Raw genomic sequence first — 22,165 nt, forward strand, 5'->3', positions numbered from 1 at the left:
CCAATCGAAAATGTGTGGGATATGGTGAAACGATGGGATCTGCGCTGTGACCCAATGCCAACCAATAAAGATGAACTGTGGAACCAGGTGAATGCAGCATGGATGGCTATACCCCAGGACGCTGTATGCGCCCTATACGCGTTGATTCCATCATGAATGGAACAAGTCATCAGTGCCTACTAGGCAACAGGACGCATGCTGAACCTAGGTGATTGAAATGCTAATCGTTTCTGCAGAACATACTAATGAACATGTCCTGTGAATATGAACTTACTATCTCTAGTGTTTCAAGGTGTTCTGTTGTTTATGAACATGAGTGTATTACAATGTATGAAACTGAACGTACAACTTACTCTGCAATCTTTGTTCCTCCTGATTTCTATAAATCCAGAAGTGATGTATTTTATTTATTCATCCTAAGAACTAAAGTGTTAATCATTCTCAAAGAACACGTTGAATTCTGCAGAAACGTTTTGATTTGGACAGTTTAATTTTCATACATGGTGAGACAAAATTTCAGCTGCGATTTTGAAAAATTAAAATTCCAACTCAGAGATACCATTTTAACATACTGAGTGAGAGTGAAACCCCAGTTTACTCTTGTTTGTATCACAGGTGGCATTACTGCAGTTCAGCTGATCAGGTGTTGACTGAACAATGCTATATGTGAAGTTTCATATATACAGTATATAGTACTACGTTATTTTGACCAGTTGAACACAAGGAACATCATTCAAATTTTGAAAATATTGGAACTTTATAGTCATTTTATTAGGTTATTGGACAACATATTAATGCGAGGAAAAAAATAAAGCATGTTGTTTCCAAACACCTAAAGCTTCATGGCTGGTAGTGAGATGACTGTTTAGCTTGGAGAAATCTCATGATCAGCCCTCACCTACACGAATTCCTGGAGGAACACTTTGATGACTTTTGTTATTATTTTCCAGACTCCACTGTAATCTCATCTTCTGGTTCTCGGATGTTGCTGAATCTATCAAAAAGAAATAAATTTTGTTTCATATAAAGACAATTCTCATGACACTAATCAAAGGTGATAAGTGTTCAAAGAATATTCAATTACGTTTCATGTACATGGTTGCAAAAAAAATGACGTTTTAATTTTGTGTTACATTTCAAATAGTCACGTGCAAATTGCTTATGAATATGAACCAATGTACATTGTTTTCTTGTTGGTATTATCCATATACTTTTCCCTTGTTCAGTCAAGAACATTGCATCAGTAGTACTGCCTTGTATAAGAACACTGGAGACAACGTACTCATTTGTTAACCCATGGTTGGTCACGCTCAAGTTTGTCACACGGCTGAATGTAACATTCACCATTGGATTTATTGTAGTTACTTGTATTTATTTCTCTTGTTTTGTTATATTAGATCTAAGATTTAATTTTGTCATACTGTTGGGTACAGTTTAGGGTTATTATTAGAGGACAGGAAGAAAAACACTGAAGTAGCAAACTTATAGATTATGTGAAAAAGTAGTGTACAGTAGTTTTTGTTGAATGTACTCAACTAAGTATTATGTACAAATTTGATCATTTTTGAAGATTTGTTATTACCAGTCTTACAACAATCTACCTTCATCAATAATATGTTCTTCACACAAAAATGTTTATCTGAGTATTTGCAGCAAAAGAATGCAAAATAGTATCATGAAACTGCCAAAGCAAAGTATTTCCAGTGAAAGAAAGCAAAACTAGCTAACATTTTGATGATACTACTCTGTACAAAGTGGACCTTTGGGCTGCTTGACAGTGTAGTACGTGCGCACATCAGCCATTGACAGTACTTGTAAGCCATATTTCGCTAGCTTTCTCAACATGAACTGCCTGAAACTACAGTGCCCATGGAAGCTCACCAACATTTTGTCGACAGTTACATGTTTTGAAACACGGAAAATGTCCTGGCAGTGCTTCACGAACCCCTGAAAAAATTCCCTGATAGCCACATGCTTATCTATTCTCTTCCTCTCGGCCCTAGTTGCTCTGTCATTGGACCAAAGTGCACACAGTAACAACAAATAAAAACAGATACATCTCATCACAACGTGAAAATATTCAGGAGCTGTCCCATCTGTGGCCCAGGGATTTTGAAGATTGTGATGAAAAGTTTTCATGACATCCACTAAGGTACAATAGTCCAAGAAAACCTTTAATTTCTACATTCATCTCTAATACATCCCTTGAGCAACTCTAAGTCCTTATTTTCTCTAGCTGCACATTTGTGTATTTTATGGTATAATCTAGCATTTCATCAGGGAAGAACAACTTCCAGCACTCCACAGTGGTATTGGCACCATTCCCTCCACTTCTTACCCCTGGTGGATGAAGAACTATGTTCCACTTTTTCCATCCCAGTTTCTTGAGTGACCAGGAATTTTCCAACACCACCGAGCTCGATAGCTGCAGTCGCTTAAGTGCGGCCAGTATTCAGGAGATAGTAGGTTTGAACCCCACTGTCAGCAGCCCTGAAAATGGTTTTCCGTGGTTTCCCATTTTCACACCAGGCAAATGCTGGGGCTGTACCTTAATTAAGGCCACGGCCAGTTCCTTCCCACTCCTAGCCCTTCCTTGTCCCATCGTCGCCATAAGACCTATCTGTGTTGGTGCGATGTAAAGCAACTAGGAAAAAAAAATTCCAATGCCCTATATTCTCTGCAAATAACCTCAGCCACTGTGGGTGGGATTAACTTCCAATAAGTACCCAGGGGAACCTGACCCCTATAGAGCGCGTCCCCAGGTGGCGGATAGGGGCCCCTACAGTATGTAGGGCTGGTTGAAATACCCAATACAACGCGTGGACCAACAGGTAGCCCAGTTCCTGGGGGCTTTACAATATTGGGACACCCTCCCTCCTGGGGTCATAAACATGGAGGGCCCTTGCCCTGGGTTATGGGTGAAGACCTCAACGGCATCTACGGCGGAGAAGATGTGCTTTGGTACAGTGGAGATGGCGGAAGAGGCAGCCCAGGTACTGGGGATTATATAAGTACAAAATCGCCCAACAGTTAAGCAGGCGGAAGAGGAACCAATATAATAACCCTGGTTCCCAATGGCTGTGCTAGCGGAAGAGGCTATGCCAAACAGACTGGCTACAAAGGCGCAACTCAAATTTTGTGGAGTCCACGGCAGTTTGTTGCAGTTCCGGTGCTTGACCCCACATGTCTCATGCTATACGTGCCGCGGTGAATGGCTCTGGAATCATAGTGTGTGGGCCACTTCCTGGCAAGTTGTAGTCCATCTTAAACAAAGTCACACCAATGGAAATTTCACTTGCTATTCAGAAGTCCAATAGTGATGGGATAAGGATGGCGGGAGCAGGTTTTGGGTGAAACTGGGAGCTTCTAGTCTGGACCTACACATTGGTAGTAGATGTGTGATGGTCGCCTTCCTGAGAACTTGTGACTAGTCAGGGATCCAGTCCTGCATCTATGACCGGGCAGGCCTATTTAGGATCACCGCTGCCCACCCCGAAGTATGAAGACCCTAGAAAATGTGGGCCAAACATCGGTAGTCACATTCAAACCTGCCTGGGAAACCACACTCAGAGGGTCACCCCAATTCATGTGGTCGAAATCAATTGAAAATGAGGAACACAATTTTAACTGTAGGCACGTGGAATGTCAGAATGCTACTTGACCTAAAGGACAAAAATAGGCCCGAAAGAAGAACAGCTCTTATTCCCCCTGAGCTAGCAAGGCTAAACATTGACATCGCTGCTTTGAGGTGAAGGACAAATCAGTGAAGCAAGTAGCAGATACACCATCTTTTGGAAAGGAAGGGAGGAAGGAGAAAATCATATTCATGGTGGTTGGTGTTGGTTTTGCGGTCAAGACAAAGTTAGTGTATGAACATCAACTCACACCAATTGCAGTAAATGAAAGGCTTACGACTCTGTGTGTGCCTCTTTCTAAGGATAGTGCCATTACATTTATTTCCATCTATGCTCCTACTCTAAAAGATGAGGAAGATACAAAAAATCAGTTCTACCAACATCTGAACACAGTTCTCACCAAGATACCTGCAACAGATAAGATCTTATTGCTTGGCGACTTCAATGCTAGAGTTGATGTTCATACACTAACTTTGTCTTGACCGTAAAACCAACACCAAACACCATGAATATGATTTATTTATTTATCATATGGTTGGCTATGGGAAGTTGTCATGGGAAATCAAGATGTTGGGAATTGCAATTCAAATGGTCTATTACTACTTGGCCTGTGTGCTGAACATGAACTGTTTATCATAAATACACAATTCCGACTTCCCAACCGCTTCAAAACTACATGGCTGCACCCTTGATCCAAACACTGGCACCTCACTGACTATGTCATTACCAGGCAATGCAACAGAAGATATATTCTGATTAGAAAGACTGCTAGAAACATTGATGACTGTTGGACAGACCATAAACTTCTTCTTAGTTGACTCAAGATTACTATTAATCAGAAACCGCGTGTCCATCTCGTGCATCCTTCCAGAAGAAAATTCTACACTGTTAAATTTCAGAATGAGGCTGTTGCCTCTCAGTACTAGAATTCCATTTTAAACCACTTGTCACACAACTCAGTCAACAATAATGATGTAGATTGTGAATGGATCACACTACAAAAAATCATCAAGCAATCAGCAGAATGTGCTATTGGCTTTGAGTAAAAGAAAAGACAAGACTGGTTTGATGATAATAATGAAGCCAAAATCAACATTATCAATGTCAAGTTTGATGCCTTTTTATCCTCCGTACAAGATCCATTTTCTCAGTTGAAGAGATCACGTTTTCAAGAGCTGAAGCAGAAATGTCAGACCAAAATTAGGGAAATAAAGAACAACTGGTGGCAACAAAAATCCAAAGAACTACAAAACTTCTCTTCTCAGCCTCAAACCTAGAAAGGCTCCTAGACCGGACAATATTCCTCTAGAACTCATTCTTACAGGAGGACTACCTCTCAAAATGAGGCTCTTCTCTCTGATCCTAAGGATATGGGAAACCAAATACGTACCTGCCAACATGAAGAAATCTATCATAGTCACCATCTTCAAAAAGGGCAATCGAAGCATTTGTGGTAACTACCGTGGCATATCCCTGCTGTCTATAGTAGGTAAAATATTCGCCAGGATCCTGTTGAGTCGGCTTCAAACTCTATCTGAAAAGTTAACTCCCCGAATCGCAGTGTGGGTTTCGCACATCCAGGAGAACCACTGCCATGATCTTCTGCGCAAGATAGTTGCAGGAAAAGTGCAGAGAATGAAAGAAACCCTTGTTCTTGGTGTTTTATGACCTGGAAAAGGCCTTCGATACTGTGCCTAGAGATGCTGTGTGGATGGTGTTAAGGCAGTTTGGCTGCCCGAACATTCTGTTGGACTCGGCTGGGCTCTTCATGATGATATGGTTGGTCAGGTTCTCTATCAAAACAACGTGTCAGAAGACTTTCCTATTACTAATGGACTAAAGCAAGGTTGTGTGCTCGCACCTACACTGTTTGCCTTGTACCTGACAGCTATGCTTTATGAGACATCTGGCAACAATGCAGGTGTAGAAATTAGTTACAGGCTTGATGGAGGGATTTTTAATCAGTCAAGACTCCGCTCTAAAAGACTTGCCCATCTCACCTGGGTTACTGAACTGCAATATGCAGATGACAATGCTACTCCAGTTCATTCTCCAGAGGACTTGCAGTTGTCAGTCGATTGCTTTAAGAGTGCTTATGAGCATTTTGGCCTGTCTATCAACATTCAGAAAACTAAGGTTTTAGCACAACCTACTCCAGGAACTCGTTTGCCAGACTTCAACATTACCATCTCAGATACATCTCTGGAACAAGTAGACTTCTTCCCTACCTTGGGAGTATTCTCTTGTCTCGTTGTACCTCGGAGATGAATGTAGAAAATAGAATACGAGCTGCTCATTGTGCTTTTGGATGTCTATTCTGCAAATTCTTATCTAATAAAGACCTAAATGTATCCACTAAACTGATCGTGTACCAGGCTGTCGTTGTCTCCACTTTATTGAATGGATGTGAAACATGGACTCTATACCATTGTGACATCAAGAAATTGGAAAGTTTTTACCAGCGGAAGCTTAGGATCATTATGAATATCAAATGGGAGGATTATGTCTCCAGTGTTGTAGTACTTGAAAGGGCACAGATGAACAGTATAGAGGCTTCCATCATAGGTCACCAGCTTATATGGATTGGTCATGTCCAACGCATGGATGACAGTAGGCTACCCCAACAGATACTATACAGTGAACTCAGTTCTGGCAGGAGGCCACGTGGTGCACCTCTGAAACGCTACAAGCATCAGCTCAAAAAAGCCTTGAAGAGCACAAACATTCACCCCAGTAATTGGCACACACTTGCTGAAGATCGTCCTCGCTGGTGCGCAATCACATCCACTGCTTATTGCAGTTTGAAACTGAGCATCGAAGACTGCAAACAGGGGTTCGTCTTAGAAGAAAACTCAGACAAACTCAACCACGTCCACTCCCTTCTCAGGTGTGCCAAATGTGATCGCATGTTATATGCAAGAATTGGCCTGATGAGTCATCAACGTCATTTGCACAAAACAGATTGTACATGAATTGCAAGTGAAAAACATACACTCGGATATGAGTAGTGGACGACGATATTCTGTGGTTCAGGATTTGTATTAAAATTGAAATTGCCTTCATCCACCGAAATTTCACTCACACTATAATGGATGCTTTTCTGTGGAGCTTCATTATCGGAGTAATCCATCTTGTGACTCATATTTACATGAGATAAATTATCATCAATGTCTGGCAAGGTGACATCTTTATCGTATGAATCGTATAGCCACTTGGGTATATCACTTTCTTGAACACTCATAATATTGACCAATAAACTAATTATTCAGTTCTAACCAAGAGCAAAGCTTGCTAGCAGTGTAACTGCACTCACTTGAGAGACACAGCAATGAATGTGGCTGTCTGCAGATATTTGTTTCACACTTGGTGTCTAACAGTGTGTGTTTATTGCTTTGTAATACTGCAAAGGGAAGGTAAATGGGAGTTCAGGTTTCTAGCCCAATAACTATTGATTTCAAAGATACAGTAGAAGTCCGCTATAGCGAGTACGGCATATAACGATAACTTTTGTCCGTCCCTTCAAAATTTCTATATTAAACTGTGTATTATCCTTCGGTTATAGCGAGAATCCTATCACTGACGCATCCGTTATTACGAGCGATTATGCACGCTCAAATTTTTTCCGTTGCCGATATTTATGCACCCAGTCATTATACTGCATGCGATCGATCATCTTCGGTACCGTATGGTTTTCTTGCTATACCCACGAGTGAGCTCTCTCATCGACATTCGAAGGCAATGTCGGATTCGATTAGTAATACCCATCGACTGCTCTTCCGCGAGGAAAATGAGAGAACCTGTTTTTGTAATAAATGCGTAAATAACGTGTCCGATAGCCGTTTCTAACTCGTTAAAGATAAACGCTGAATAAACGATCGCTTAATTTTAATGCTAAAAACCGCAATTAAGTAAGAATGAGATGGGCCTACACCTCAAGATATGGCAGAGTGCGTCATTGATTACGAGGTTAGTTTATATTTTCTCGCGTCCGTTAAATTACGGAAAGGCTATTATCATGTAAATTTATAGCTAGGTTATAATTTCTCTACTTCCGCTTGAAGAATGTTTTTATCATACATATAGTACACATAAGTTAGGATATGTGACGCTATTTGAATAACAAAACTGAAACATTTGCCACAAAATGCGATCGATCATCTTCGGTACAGTAAGTTTTCGCGCTATATATATTTGCGAGCTTTCTTGTCAACATTCGAAGGTTTGCGAGCTTTCTTGTCAACATTCGAAGGTTTGCGAGCTTTCTTGTCAACATTCGAAGGCGATATTGGAGTCGATTAGTATTACCCGTCGACTGCTGTTCTAAAAAAAAAATTCGAAATGAAAGAGGATAAGACGTTTTCGTAATAAATGCGTAAATAACGTGGCCGATATCAGTTGTTAACTCGAAAAAAAAAAAAAAAAAAAAAGCTGAAGTAGACGATCTCTTAATTTTAATGGTGTACTGTATACTGAAATGAAGTAAGAAAGTGATACACCTCAAGATATGGCAGGGTACTATCACTGATTTCAGAGGATAGTTTATATTTTCTCGCGTCTAGTTAAATTTCGGAAAGCTATTCCCATGTCAATTTTTAGCGAGGATGTTATCATTTCTCTACATGCGTTTCAAATGGATTTCCATGATACATATACGGTTAGGTTAGGTGACGCCGTTTGAAAAAGAAAACTGAAATGTTTGCCACAGAAGCCTCTGGAGTAATACCGTATTTCTTCGAATCCAAGACGACATTTTTTCCTCAGAATATCGTGTGAAAAATCAAGGGTTGTTTTGCATTCGCTGGCCTGATAGTAATGAACACCACTGGCAACTACCGCAGTAACCAAACCACGCCGTTTCTTTTCACCCCTCCCCCTCGCTCACACACGAAACTTGTTGACAATAAACGACCGCCTCTTTATCATAGGCCCAGGCCTACACCGCTAGCCACGGCGACCTGTCATACAGTGTCTATGTGTAACGTCGCTGGATCTCGGAAAATAGTGAAGAGAGAATGACATTCTATTGTCCTCTACAAAAACGCATCTCAAATCTGCAGTATGGCATCAAAACATGCGAGCCTACGAATTCTTAGAAAGACCACGGCTATCAGTAGCAGAGTTATAACGCGTCTGCTGTACCTGACGCTTAGTAAAATTGAGTTTTATAGACAGCAGGAACATTTTCGTGATGGATCGTCGTATTGTAAAGATACGTGGAACAAGTATTGCCGGAAAATTTTCAACGGGTTCTCGTCGATGTTATGATGCCAATTTTAAGTTAATGGCTATTAAACACTCGAAAATATATAACAATTGTGCAATCGCAAGAAAATACGGCATATGCCTAATTAAAGCCCATATTCGGCGTTACCGTGAAGACAAAGGTAGCTTAAAAATGCGTACTGCCCAAAACATGCATTCAGTGGCCCAGAACAAGGACGCTTTAAAGTTGAAGATAAAATTGTGAGGTATGTGCACAAAAATGCATGGGCGGAATTGCCATACCACAGCGCAATAAACTCGCTCGTTGACTTTCAAAGTCCGTGATTAAGACCTATACATCGCTAGCCGCTGAAGATGGCCGAATCTGGCAAGCAAGACGTGCGTGTAGCGGCAGCCAGTTATATCTGACGCTGAGTGAAAGTACCGGTAACAGTTTTATAGTAAGCAAGAATATTTTCCTGGTGGATCATCGTATTGTAGAGACGCGTGGAATGTGTATTGTCGGCAAATTTTCAACGAGTTCCCTTCGATATTATGATGCCAATTTTAAGTTAATGGTTATTAAACCTGCTGAAATAAAGAAAACATAATTGTACAGCCGCAAAAAATACGACATAATTAAAGCCAATGTTCGGCGTCTACAGTCAACAAATGTGTACTGTGTAAGAAAAGACATTAATATGATTTTAAAAAACACTTTTTAAGCCTGATAAATTTTTTTGAAGGAAAAAGTGGGAGTCGTCTTGGATTCGGAGAAATACGGTAATATATATTTTTCAGAATGAAATTAAACACACAATTTCACGTAGTATCGGATTTCGAAAAACAGCAAACAAGTAAGCCGCACTGTGGATATCCACAAAAACTTTTCCCGACTTTTACAAAAAATCTGATATAACGACAATCCGTTATAGCGAGTAAATTCTTCGCCATTGTGAATTCTCGCTATAACGGACTTCTACTGTATTTGAAAACGAAAGTGAGCACAGTGTTCACCCCGCGACCAACCGCAGGTTAACAGATTGTAAATATTGTGAAAAAGTATTCTGTATACATCTACACTATATTTTTCTGGTGTAATATTATATTTTATTTCCACTTACAATATACATCGCCTGTATGAGATATGGGTGCACCCCAGGATTTTACTGTGGAACCAAGCTAGTGGCTATGCAGTTAGTGCCGCGTAGCTATCAGCTTGCTATCACTGAGAAAATTACAATCGGAACAAATGAAAAAGTACTGGCTATATTACAAGAACCAAACAGTACAACCTTCAAAGAGAAAGTGAACTTGGAACATCTCAAGTCGTCCAATCTGGCCAATAAAATTAATAATTAAATACGAACGTTGATATATCCACTGTTACACTAATCAAGAAAATTTTCTTCCCAAGAATTCATCGGATAAAATGAGGGGGAAAATATACACATATAAAACTACAGCATGCATATGTATTTCAACTTTTTTCCTTAAAAATTTCATATAACAAAAAACTTTTCATCCACAGTAAATTTTGTTTACAATTTGCATTACGTCGCTCTGACACAGAGAGGTCTTACGGCAATGATGGAATAGGAAAGGGCTACGAGTGGGAAGGAAACAATCGTGGTCTCAATTAAGCAACAGCCCTAGCATTTCCCTGGTGTGAAAATGGGAAACCACAGAAAATTATCTTCATGGCTGCCGATAGTGGGATTTGAACCCACCATCTCCTGAATGCAAGCTCACAGCTACACGACCCTAACCACATGGCCAGCTCGCTTTGTGATGCAAGATTTATACATATAATTACTGGCTACATACCTCAAAATGTTTTGCATCCTCTATCTAGTATATCCTATTCAGATCTGATGCATCATATGAGATACATTGCATATTGCAATCTGTCCAAGAAGTATTGAGGCATTTTTGAGCTTGTGGTATCATATGTTTTTCAGATACCACACTTTCATCTTTTTCTTCTTCTTCTTGTAAATGACCACTAGTGTTCCCAAGAGTAGGAATTCAAGGATACTAATAAATTATTAAATTATGCCGTAGAGGAGATACATCTCTTGGCCATTCTGTTGCAACGATGACTCTTTTTCATAGAATCATATTGTATTGGAAATTTATACCTTTATTTTCGAGCTTGAGGAGGTATAGTGGGAATATCACTAAGGTAATGAATTCCTGTTGTTGCCCAAGATACAAAATTAGAGTTAATATGAGTGAAAGCTTACGAGGATTCATGTAAATTTAAAAGGAGAGTCCAGTTAATTGGATATGAATTTTAATTTCTTACTAGCTTACCTTTCTAATAACATTTATATAGGTATCATTGATTCAGTAGAGTATCACTGATCCAATATACACTTTATCACTAACACCAGGGTAAAAAATGCCACAGGTTTCTTCTCAGGACTTAAAAAGGATATAGTTCATAGCACTTAATTCTAAAAGGCAGGTGGAGAGCGAGTGTCTGCCATTATAATGAAAAGTCCCCAACCTGATTGTGATTGATGGTAGGCAAGCGGTCCTACCATTACAATGAAAATTCCCTAACCCAGTCTTCATATGAGAAAAGACGTTTGGTGACTTCCCCGTCGCGTTTCTAGGGTAACGTTAAGAGCTATCCAATTTAATACAATCTTGCTCACAATGTGAACACTCCCTAACCTAGAATTCTGTATACAGTGTAGAACCCACTATTTCATATGGTCAAATATTTTTTATACATAATACATAAAAGTCAAAGGTACATGTTTCACCCTCCTTACGGGCATCATCAGCCTATATCAATCTTAAAAATAATACATATACTTATAAATTATAGGTTAAAATGTTGAAAAATGATTTCGTAAAACATTATACAATAACATCTAAAACAACGATAATGCACCAAAGTATGTTAAAAGAGAGTGAATTAACAGTTTTGAAGATTAAAACGTGATTAAACATGAAATTTTGAGAGTTTAAAACTAAAATGGATCCATATTTTTATAATATCATTAAGACTGTGATGGCCTTGAGTGTAAACATAATCATCAAAGGGGGATGTTTCTTCAATTCCCAAGTGTACAGTGTAGAACTCCGTAGCGAAGCACAGGTACATCAGCTAGTTTAGTAATAAATTAGTTTCTAACTTACTTTTGTTCTTTTCCAAATTTTTTTTCAGGTTTAGGAACTTTCATGCCCAACATTGCTTGATCTGCTTCACTTGGCTCTTTGCTTAAATCATAATGACTGGGGACTTGTGGGGTGTATTTCTCCAGTTGCTCCAGGAAGATTTGTGGGTAACCAGGAGAATAATATCTGAAAGCAATAATTTCATGACTGTTAGTAAGAGGAATAACTTGCAAGATTCATCATAAAAAAGTATTTAATAGCTGTTGTTAGTACGATTTTGCAACAAAACTGAAAATGGCCCAAAAGAGTTATGACAATTGAGCATTAAAACTTTGATGTGTAAAATGTAAACCCTTGTGTTTGTTGCACAATATCCTTACCACACAAAGTCATGAACATACAGTAAAACCTTGTTAATCCATACCCTGGTAAACCAGATTTTGCTTAATCTGGAAAAAAAAAAAAAAAAACAAGCAAAAAGAAAAAGAAACCCCTTAGGAAATGCAGAATGTAATGTTTGAAAAGTAGCCCGAAGTGGGTAATCGCATTTGTCGTTTAGCTCTGTAGTAGTTAAGGGGACTGACTACTGAAATGTTCAACTTCTACAATTTTGCAGATATCAGCATGAAGTTTTGTGAACACATTCTTGAAGTATTACCTATTATACCAAGTTTCAAAGCCCTGGATTGATTCAATCTTTTTTTAAATTTTTATATTTAGTTATGAGTTACTGAAAAGCATTTCCTGAGATGCACTTTTGGTTTCTATGACTTCAAAATACTTAAAAAATGTATTTTTCCTCAAATATATATCAGACCATAAATTTTTGAATTTCTATAGGAAAATAATATACTGTCATAATCAAATGCATGTAACATTGCTTCCAATCAACAAATAAAATTCTTTATAAGTATGTTTTGTTAGTTGAAGATATTACTATAACTCCAGAAAGTTTCATATCAATCAGACAAAAAAAGCAGCACATGGAGCTTTTTGCAGGAAGCAAAGCACTGAAAAAATGAAAGGTAAGACATAGGCATCTGAAGTTTTGAATGTACCTATTATTTTTTAAAGATTATGAGGTAAACAGTGGAACATCATAAAGCGCTGACACCATACTACTGTCGTTTGTCAAACCTTGGAGCCAAAATAAAACGGAAACAGCAAAATACTGCCAAAATTTGCAATAAAGTGCCATCAGTGTGAGGTGGGTGTGGCAGACACACCCACACGGCAGCCCATTAACACGTTCGCGGCCGATGACGACACATATGCGTCATGACTCCACTTTCACTCAGTGCTGATGACGACACACGTGCGTCACAGTCTGCGCCAAATATTAAAGCTCGTATTTCCGCCAATATGTATGTAAACAAACAGACCTCTTATCTGTGCATTGTTATGGTGTTATTAAACATATGCGCCATCCGGTCATCAGATCAATTGTTAGTTACAATCCCTGTAGCCAATACAAGTCGGCATACGTTTCTGCGATGTCAAGGAAGAACAGTGAAGTTTCAGGACCTTCTCTCCAGAAGAAACCCCGTCTTAAGGTGCGTTTTCCAAGGTGTGATTGTAGCCGCACGGCGACAGCAGTCTCCATTTCCGCGCATGCGCAGTTTGAATTTGATCTGCGACTCGCTGCGATTGCGGCTTGAGCCGCCACACTGGTGCAGTGAGCAGTGCTGGCGGCCGCAGTCGCTGCGACAGAAGTGACTAATTGCTCAACACCTCCTCCGCAAGCATTCTCCTCTGTCAATCAAGGGCCGATAAAGGCCGAGCCGTGCTCAGATGTAAACAGTCGTGATATCTTGTCAAGATTACTGGGTCATAATTTATAGGAATGAATACACAGTGTAATATGTACTTTTAAATAAAATGCAAATCCCACTCTGCATTATCATTTTTATGCGTTTTTATTGATTCTTCCATTCCCTAGATTACACCGATGGAATGGCATGTAAATAATTGACATATTGGTGCAATTAATGTTGTCACTCAATTAAGTTGCGGGCTTATTAAACTTGAGGTTTACCGGGCCAGTTGACTGTGCTGTTAGGGGCGCGCAGCTGTGAGCTTGCATCCGGGAGATAGTGGGATCAAATCTTACTATCGGCAGTCCTGAAGATAGTTTTCCGCGATTTTCCATTTTTACACCAGGCAAATGCTGGGGCTGTACCTTAATGAAGCCATGGCCGCTTCCTTCTAGCTCCTAGGCCTTTCCTATGCTATCGTTACCATAAGACCTATCTGTGTCGGTGCGACATAAAGCCACTGGCAAAAAAATCTTGAAGTCTATAACGACCACAGATTTACTGATCGTTATGTCTTACTGTAAAATCACTTATTCAGCTGAGTTAAACACTGTTAAAATAAGATTAAAATATCCGTACCTGAAAGTGAGTGCAAGTTTCTCAGCTGGGCATATAGGCTTCTTGTACCGATTGCACGTGGTTTTCAAAATTTCACGTTTTAAAAGTTAGAGAATATAACTAAACATTCAGTCTGAAATACTTCCTGAACTTTATCTAATCACTTAAAAGATGTTAATTAAATTGTTATAGCATCCTTCCTCAAAGGGGATGCAAATATACTGTTGACTTTCCTTCTTTTCGGGCCGAGATACCACATTAACAATTATTCTTCTTCTTCTATTCAAATGTTAAAGAAAGCCCTGCCACTAACGAAATTGCCCGTGCTCTCGTCCATTTCTGACGGACAGGACTGCGCGACTGGCGGCTGGAGTCGTGTCTAAGAAAATACCCCACGTGCCCGTCGCTTGCGGCTGCTGTCGCCAACGTATATGGCGACCCCAGTCGTTGCGGCTTTGGCCGCCGTGGCGGCTACAGTCGCACCTTGGAAAATGCACCTTTAGCAGGATAAACAGGCGATGATGATAGTCTGGAAGCTCTCCTGAACGCCAGTGACAGTGACAGCATTGATAGTGACGATAGTGATGACAGTGTGAAAAGTGACTGTAGCCACCTGAGTGAGAATCTTTATCATGGATGTGTGTGTCGAGTGTCTACTCCCAATTCTCACATTACAGAAGATGTGGAAGACGTAAGCAATATCTCATCTCCAAATCTCCTGCCAAATAACATGGGCAATATTTCAAGGGTCATTTCTTGGAGTTCAGATTCGTCCTCAATGAAACAAATAAACTTTATTGGTCGGCTGGGAATGAAGGTTCCACTGCCAAGTGACACGAAACCCATTGATTATTTTCGCTTGCTTGCAGATTACAACTTGCTGAATAACATTATAACTGAATGTAACGCATTTGCAGAAGAGTTATTTTTGCGAGGAAATGTCACTGAAATGTAGCACACTGTTTTGACTAGTTACATTGTACAGCTTATGGAGTAGGCCTATACATTGTTCACACAGCAATAATAAGGTTCTACTGCACAGTATCTTTGTGTGAAATGTTCAAAAACTTATTTTTCTGTTGTAAAGAAGTTCTACGTTCGAACAAAACATTATTTTCCTCGTTTCACTTCATTACCAGTCATGACACACATGCTGCGTCAAACGGCACCGAAGGCGAAAAACTCATTGGTAGTGCCGCTGATGCAGCGTGTGCGTCATGGCTCGTATGCACATAAATAATATTGAAATAATTAAAATAATAATCTAAAATGCATAAGGACATGGAAATGAAGTCCTTTAAGCAAAAAAAGTATCACGGTACCACGGTAATGGTTGCCGATATCCGAGCGGCCGCGAACATGTTAATATGTCCGTATGGCCTTAAAAAATAGTGGATCTTGAAATATTCTGCTATTTTCTGATAATAGAAGGATTGGTGTTATTTTTTAACAATAATTCCAAAAATCGATTATTTGTAAGGAAATTTCCGCCATCGATCCCCTTAAGATTATTTGCTCTTTGTTGTGAATACATACTGCAGTCAGTTATTAAGCTGTTGCTTTAAATGCATCCTGTTCTCGTTCAGTACTGTACTTAAGTGAATTTTAATGTATTATTATTATGCCAAGCAGTAATCCCTTTTTTGGACAGAACCACAAACACAAGGGTCTTTCTTTCTGTTCAGGAAAAAATTGCAATAATATAAAAACTTGGACAGGTTGCTTCCATGCCTAATATCTGTGCAGAGTACAGAATCACAAAACAGATTGTCTCTGATATTAAGAGTGAAAGTAAACTGTTGTCACCTCCGCTAAAATTAAAAAACAAAATTTAAAAAATTAAGTGAAGTGAATGAAAAAGTCTGCAGAGCAAATCCTGATATGATGCTTATGTACAAGTGATTTAGATAACTATGTTTGAGTGGACTGGCAATCCGAGGAACTGAAATTCAAGCTGCTATGGTTGTTAGGCATACATTTTCAGTGAGTTCAGACTGGCTTTTCAGATTTCCAAGATGCCATAATATAATAAATAATTGCCTTAGGCTTATGGCCTTTAAATGTGCCATAAGAGATGTGTTTTATTGCTCTAAAAGGAGCTTTAATGCAGTTTTTACTGTTCTTGTTGGTTATTTCAGTTAATGATAATATAGATGTTGATTCCCACAGGAAATCTGAAATATTTGTTCTGAATGAGTAAATTGATAATACCAATATCAATGGTCTGTTATTAGACATTATAAATTTTCCAGCTAACTCATTCCTGGTTGCCAGCATTTCGCCCCGTGTGCTAGGCTGGGCTCATCACTTTGTACCTTGCACAGTGCCAATGCAATACTCATTCGGAACAAATATTTCAGATTCCCTATGGGAATCAACATCTTTATCATCTGATGGCCAAGCAGGCATCAATTTTTTATAATGAGACAAAGTCTCTCACAGTGCATTGGCACTGCCAGTGGCTACAATTAGCCTATGCAGTGGCCTCCATGGTATGCACTAGTCAGCATCTTGGTAGGTTAAATATCTGTAGGTTCGTTGGTTATACTTACAAAGGCAGATTATCATAAGGAATAGTACCGTAACTTCTGCAGCTACTTCTCCGGTATTTCGTATAGATATTCGTTCACATTATCACGAAGGTAATAATTTACTACATTAAAAATCACGATACGCCTGTAAACTTCTATTTAAAAAGAAGTTAAAGAGATTACATGGTAATAGTTAACAGTCGTTGTATTGTTATTGATTATTGTCGCTCCTCATGTTCAAATATTGCATTGTTGGCTACAGTCGTGAACAAGGGTGTAGTGTAGACAAGTAAATATAAATAAAAATCAGCTGACCTTGTATTCCATTCATTTGTACTTCTGAGTAGGTAGTTAAAGTATCCGTAATTTATATTTCGCTCCCTCGATCTTTCAGTATTTATGAGTGGTTAGCTAATAATAATAAAGTTCATATATCCCAGTAATTGCAGTTCAAGTCCCTGGAGGAGTAGTAGTAGTAGTTTTGATAGAAATATTTGAGAAATTATTGTAGACAACCTCGTATTTTTCAGTAAGCCTAATTAAGGACACTTTTATTCTCCGTCCCGTGGAGTAGGGAAAATAATAGTAATCCACCAGCTGTAATAATCACATAACCACATTTCACTAGAATTGTAGTGAGGATAAGGTATAATACATTAGATAGTATCTTGCCAGTTATATTCGTGTTTTTCTTCGTGTACGGCAATCATTTCGATACTTAAGCATTTAACCAAACACAGTGTAGTGTAGTGTAGATACGTTGTAGTATAGATACAGTATATTTAGATAGTGCCGTACCTTGCCTGCTTCTTTCGTGTGTATCTATTAGACCGTAACACTAATAATAATTTGTCTAAGCATTTAGCTTCATTGGTAATCTTTGAGTACAGTAGTTCTTGCAAATTTCATTTCTGTTGTGCTTAGTAGTGACATACGGTACGGTACCGGTATCGTAATTGGGATACGTCTGAAAGTAGTTTAAAATTACTGTAGTGTACTGTACAGTAGTATACGAGTAATATCCTATTAGAATTTAGTGTGCTTAGTTTATTATTGTAAAATATTTGTGTAGTACTGGTGTAGTAGAGGTATCCGTAGAAACTCTCACTAAAATACTGTTGTTGTAGCCTAATTAGGATAGGCTTAATTCTAGTTTGGAATTGTGTAGTTCTTGTATATTACTTTTGATATTCAGTAATTAACAGCAGTTTTTATCCTGTTAGGGGTTGTAGGATAAAAAAAATAGAGCACGACTAAGTAGTATTGTAGTGTAGTCGTATATTAATTACCTTATTGTTGTGTACTATCCCAGACAATATATCCCTCCCTTCATTTATTTTTTGCAAATAAGTTATTTTATTTTTAATTTCATTTTTTTCCCGTAAAGAATGGCTGAGGAGCGCGAGTGTACTTACTGTGGGTGTGGCGAGGCATTGAGGGGTATGAGGGAGGAGTTGGAAAGTTTGAGGGAGATAATTAGGATTCTCACAGAAGACAGGAAGGAAGATAGGACTCCCTCAAACAATGTACAGGTTACAGTAGGTGTACAAGAGGGAGGGGAAGGAAAGGGAGGAGTTGTAGAAGACAGGTGATCTAATGTTCTAAGGGGAAGGAGATTGCAGGCTAAGGGCTCTATTCACGATCAGAATTCAGGACAGGTGTCTGTGCGAAATCGGTACGAGTCACTCCAGGTAGAACAACAGAGGGAAGATGAGGAACAGGGAACTGTTGCTGAGATGTGTGGAAGTAGGAGGAAGGGAAAAGGCAGTAAAGAGAAATGTAAAGTAGAGGATAGGAAAAGACAGGTGGAACAGGGTCATGGGAAGGAGAAAAGGGAGGAGGAAGTAGCTTCTGCAGCTATCAGGAAAGATAGGGCTGACCAGGAGGGGAGGGGATCAAATGAGGTGGGTAGGGTTGAGGCTCTGGTGATGGGGGATTCCATCGTTAGACACGTGGGGAAAGTGTGTGGAGGAAATGGAACCAGGGTAGAATGTTATCCAGGAATTAGATTGAGGCAGATGTTGAGGAAAGTAGAAGAGAGGGAGGAGGGGAAGGAGAAGGTGGTAGTGTTTCATGTTGGTACCAACAACGTAAGGCAAGCTGATATAAGTACCAACATAGTTGGAGATGTGTGGGATCAGGTAAATGCAGCACGGGTGAAGTTTAAGAAAGCGGAGATAGTTATTAGTGGAGTAGGAGGGATACTGACTGGAGGGTGATTGGGGATTTAAATGAGACTATGGAGTGGGTATGTGGGAAACTGGGAGTGAAATTTCTAGATCCTAATGGGTGGGTAGGAGATAGGGATCTGCGCTCGGATGGCCTTCATTTAAACCGCAGTGGTACGTATAAGTTAGGAAATTTGTTTAGAAGGGTAATAGGGAGGTACATTCAGGGAAACGGGATGGCCTAGGGAGCGGTGATAAAGGAACAAAGAACTGGAAATCAAGTAGGGATGACATAAAATTGTTAGTGTTGAACTGTAGAAGTATTGTAAAGAAAGGAATAGAATTAAGTACTTTAATAGATATATATTTACCAGATATTGTAATAGGAGTTGAATCATGGCTGAGAAATGATATAATGGAAGCAGAAATTTTCTCAAGGCACTGGAGTGTGTATCGTAGAGATAGGATAGGAATGGTGGGAGGGAGAGTGTTCATTCTGGTGAAAGAAGAATTTGTAAGCTACGAAAAAGTTAAAGATGAGACACATGAAATTCTAGGTGTAAGGCTCATTTCTAAAGATAATAGGCAACTTGATATATTTGGAGTGTACAGATCGGGAAAGGGTAGCACTGACGCGGATTCGGAATTATTTGATAGGATAATCAGCTATGTGGGAAACGACATGGAAAGAAATGTGATTGTAGTGGGAGATCTGAATTTGCCAAATGTCAATTGGAAAGGAAATGCGAATGACAGGAAGCATGACCAACAAATGGCAAATAAGTTAATATGGGAAGGACAGCTGATTCAGAAAGTGATGGAACCAACCAGAGGGAAAAATATCCTGGATGTCGTGCTGATAAAACCAGATGAGCTCTATAGGGAAACTGAAGTAATAGATGGTATTAGTGATCATGAAGCTGTTTTTGTCGTAGTTGAAAATAAATGTGATAGGAAGGAAGGTCTTAAAAGTAGGACTGTTAGGCAGTACCATATGGTTGATAAAGCAGGCATGAGGCAGTTTCTAAAAAGTAACTATGATCGGTGGAAAACGGTAAATAAAAATGTAAACAGACTATGGGATGGGTTTAAAGAAATTGTTGAGGAATGCGAAAACAGGTTTGTACCTTTAAGGGTGGTAAGGAATGGTAAAGACCCACCTTATTATAATAGAGAAATAAAGAGACTAAGAAGGAGGTGCAGACTGGAAAGAAATAGAGTTAGAAATGGCTGTGGAAGTAAGGAGAAATTGAAGGAACTTACTAGAAAATTGAGTCTAGCAAAGAAGGCAGCTAAGGAAAACATGATGGCAAGCATAATTGGCAGTCATACAAATTTTAGTGAAAAATGGAAGGGTATGTATAGGTATTTTAAGGCAGAAACAGGTTCCAAGAAGGACATTCCAGGAATAATTAATGAACAAGGGGAGTGTGTATGTGAGGATCTTCAAAAGGCAGAAGTATTCAGTCAGCAGTATGTAAAGATTGTTGGTTACAAGGATGATGTCGAGATAGAGGAGGAGACTAAGGCCAAAGAAGTAATAAAATTTACATATGATAACAATGACATTTACAATGAGATACAAAAGTTGAAAACTAGAAAAGCGGCTGGAATTGATCAGATTTCTGGGGATATACTAAAGACAATGGGTTGGGATATAGTACTATACCTGAAGTACTTATTTGATTATTGTTTGGTCGGAGGAGCTATACCAGATGAATGGAGAGTTGCTATAGTAGCCCCTGTGTATAAAGGAAAGGGTGATAGACATAAAGCTGAAAATTACAGGCCAGTAAGTTTGACATGCGTTGTATGTAAGCTTTGGGAAGGCATTCTTTCTGATTATATTAGACATGTTTGTGAAATTAATAACTGGTTCGATAGAAGGCAATTCGGTTTTAGGAAAGGTTATTCCACTGAAGCTCAACTTGTAGGATTCCAGCAAGATATAGCAGATATCTTGGATTCTGGAGGTCAAATGGATTGTATCACGATTGACCTGTCTAAAGCATTTGATAGGGTGGATCATGGGAGACTACTGGCAAAAATGAGTGCAATTGGACTAGACAAAAGAGTGACTGAATGGGTTGCTATATTTCTAGAAAGTAGATCTCAGAATATTAGAGTAGGTGAAGCTTTATCTGACCCTGTAATAATTAAGAGGGGAATTCCTCAAGGCAGTATTATCGGACCCTTATGTTTTCTTATATATATAAATGATATGAGTAAAGGAGTGGGGTTAAAAGTCAGGTTGTGAGTTTCACAAATAGGAAAATTCCTCTGAGTTTTAATTACTGCGTTGATATGGTGAAAGTTCCTTTTGGGGATCATTGTAAGTATCTAGGTGTTAATATAAGGAAAGATCTTCATTGGGGTAATCGCATAAATGGGATTGTAGATAAAGGGTACAGATCTCTGCACATGGTTATGAGGGTGTTTAGGGGTTGTAGTAAGGATGTAAAGGAGAGTGCATATAAGTCTCTGGTAAGACCCCAACTAGAGTATGGTTCCAGTGTATGGGACCCTCACCAGGATTACCTGATTCAAGAACTGGAAAAAATCCAAAGAAAAGCAGCTCGATTTGTTCTGGGTGATTTCCAACAAAAGAGTAGCGTTACAAAAATGTTGCAATGTTTGGGTTGGGAAGAATTGAGAGAAAGAAGAAGAGCTGCTCGACTAAGTGGTATGTTCCGGGCTGTCAGCAGAGAGATGGCGTGGAGTGACATTAGTAGACGAATAAGTTTGAATGGCGTTTATAAAAGTAGGAAAGATCACAATATGAAGATAAAGTTGGAATTCAAGAGGACAAACTGGGACAAATATTCATTTATAGGAAGGGGAGTTAGGGATTGGAATAACTTACCAAGGGAGATGTTCAATAAATTTCCAATTTCTTTGAAATCATTTCGGAAAAGGCTAGGAAAGCAACAGATAGGGAATCTGCCACCTGGGCGATTGCCCTAAATGCAGATCAGGATTGATTGATTGATTGATTGATTGATTGATTGATTGATTGATTGATTGATTGATTGATTGATTGATTGAGGTACCAACTGATGAGCCCAGCCTAGCACACAGGAGCGAAACGCTGGCAACCAGGAATGAGTTAGCTGCAAAATTCATAA

The 22,165-nt window shown here is 39.1% G+C and overlaps 1 protein-coding gene across 1 annotated transcript in view; it reads right to left on the reverse strand.

Annotated features, from left to right (window-relative positions):
- Nucleotides 1-622: 622 nt before the first annotated feature.
- The window catches only part of LOC136883154 (sperm-associated antigen 6), a 127,733-nt gene continuing 106,190 nt past the window's right edge, over nucleotides 623-22,165 (reverse strand). Inside the window, exons 9-10 of the mRNA XM_068225097.1 lie at nucleotides 11,991-12,155; nucleotides 623-994 (exon numbers count right to left, since the gene is read on the reverse strand). Coding sequence (XP_068081198.1) covers nucleotides 940-994; nucleotides 11,991-12,155 — 220 coding nt within the window. The 3' untranslated portion in view covers nucleotides 623-939. The remainder of the gene's footprint in view (nucleotides 995-11,990; nucleotides 12,156-22,165) is intronic.

The sequence above is a fragment of the Anabrus simplex genome, chromosome 1 (assembly GCF_040414725.1).
Source record: "Anabrus simplex isolate iqAnaSimp1 chromosome 1, ASM4041472v1, whole genome shotgun sequence".
Classification (NCBI taxonomy): domain Eukaryota; kingdom Metazoa; phylum Arthropoda; class Insecta; order Orthoptera; family Tettigoniidae; genus Anabrus; species Anabrus simplex.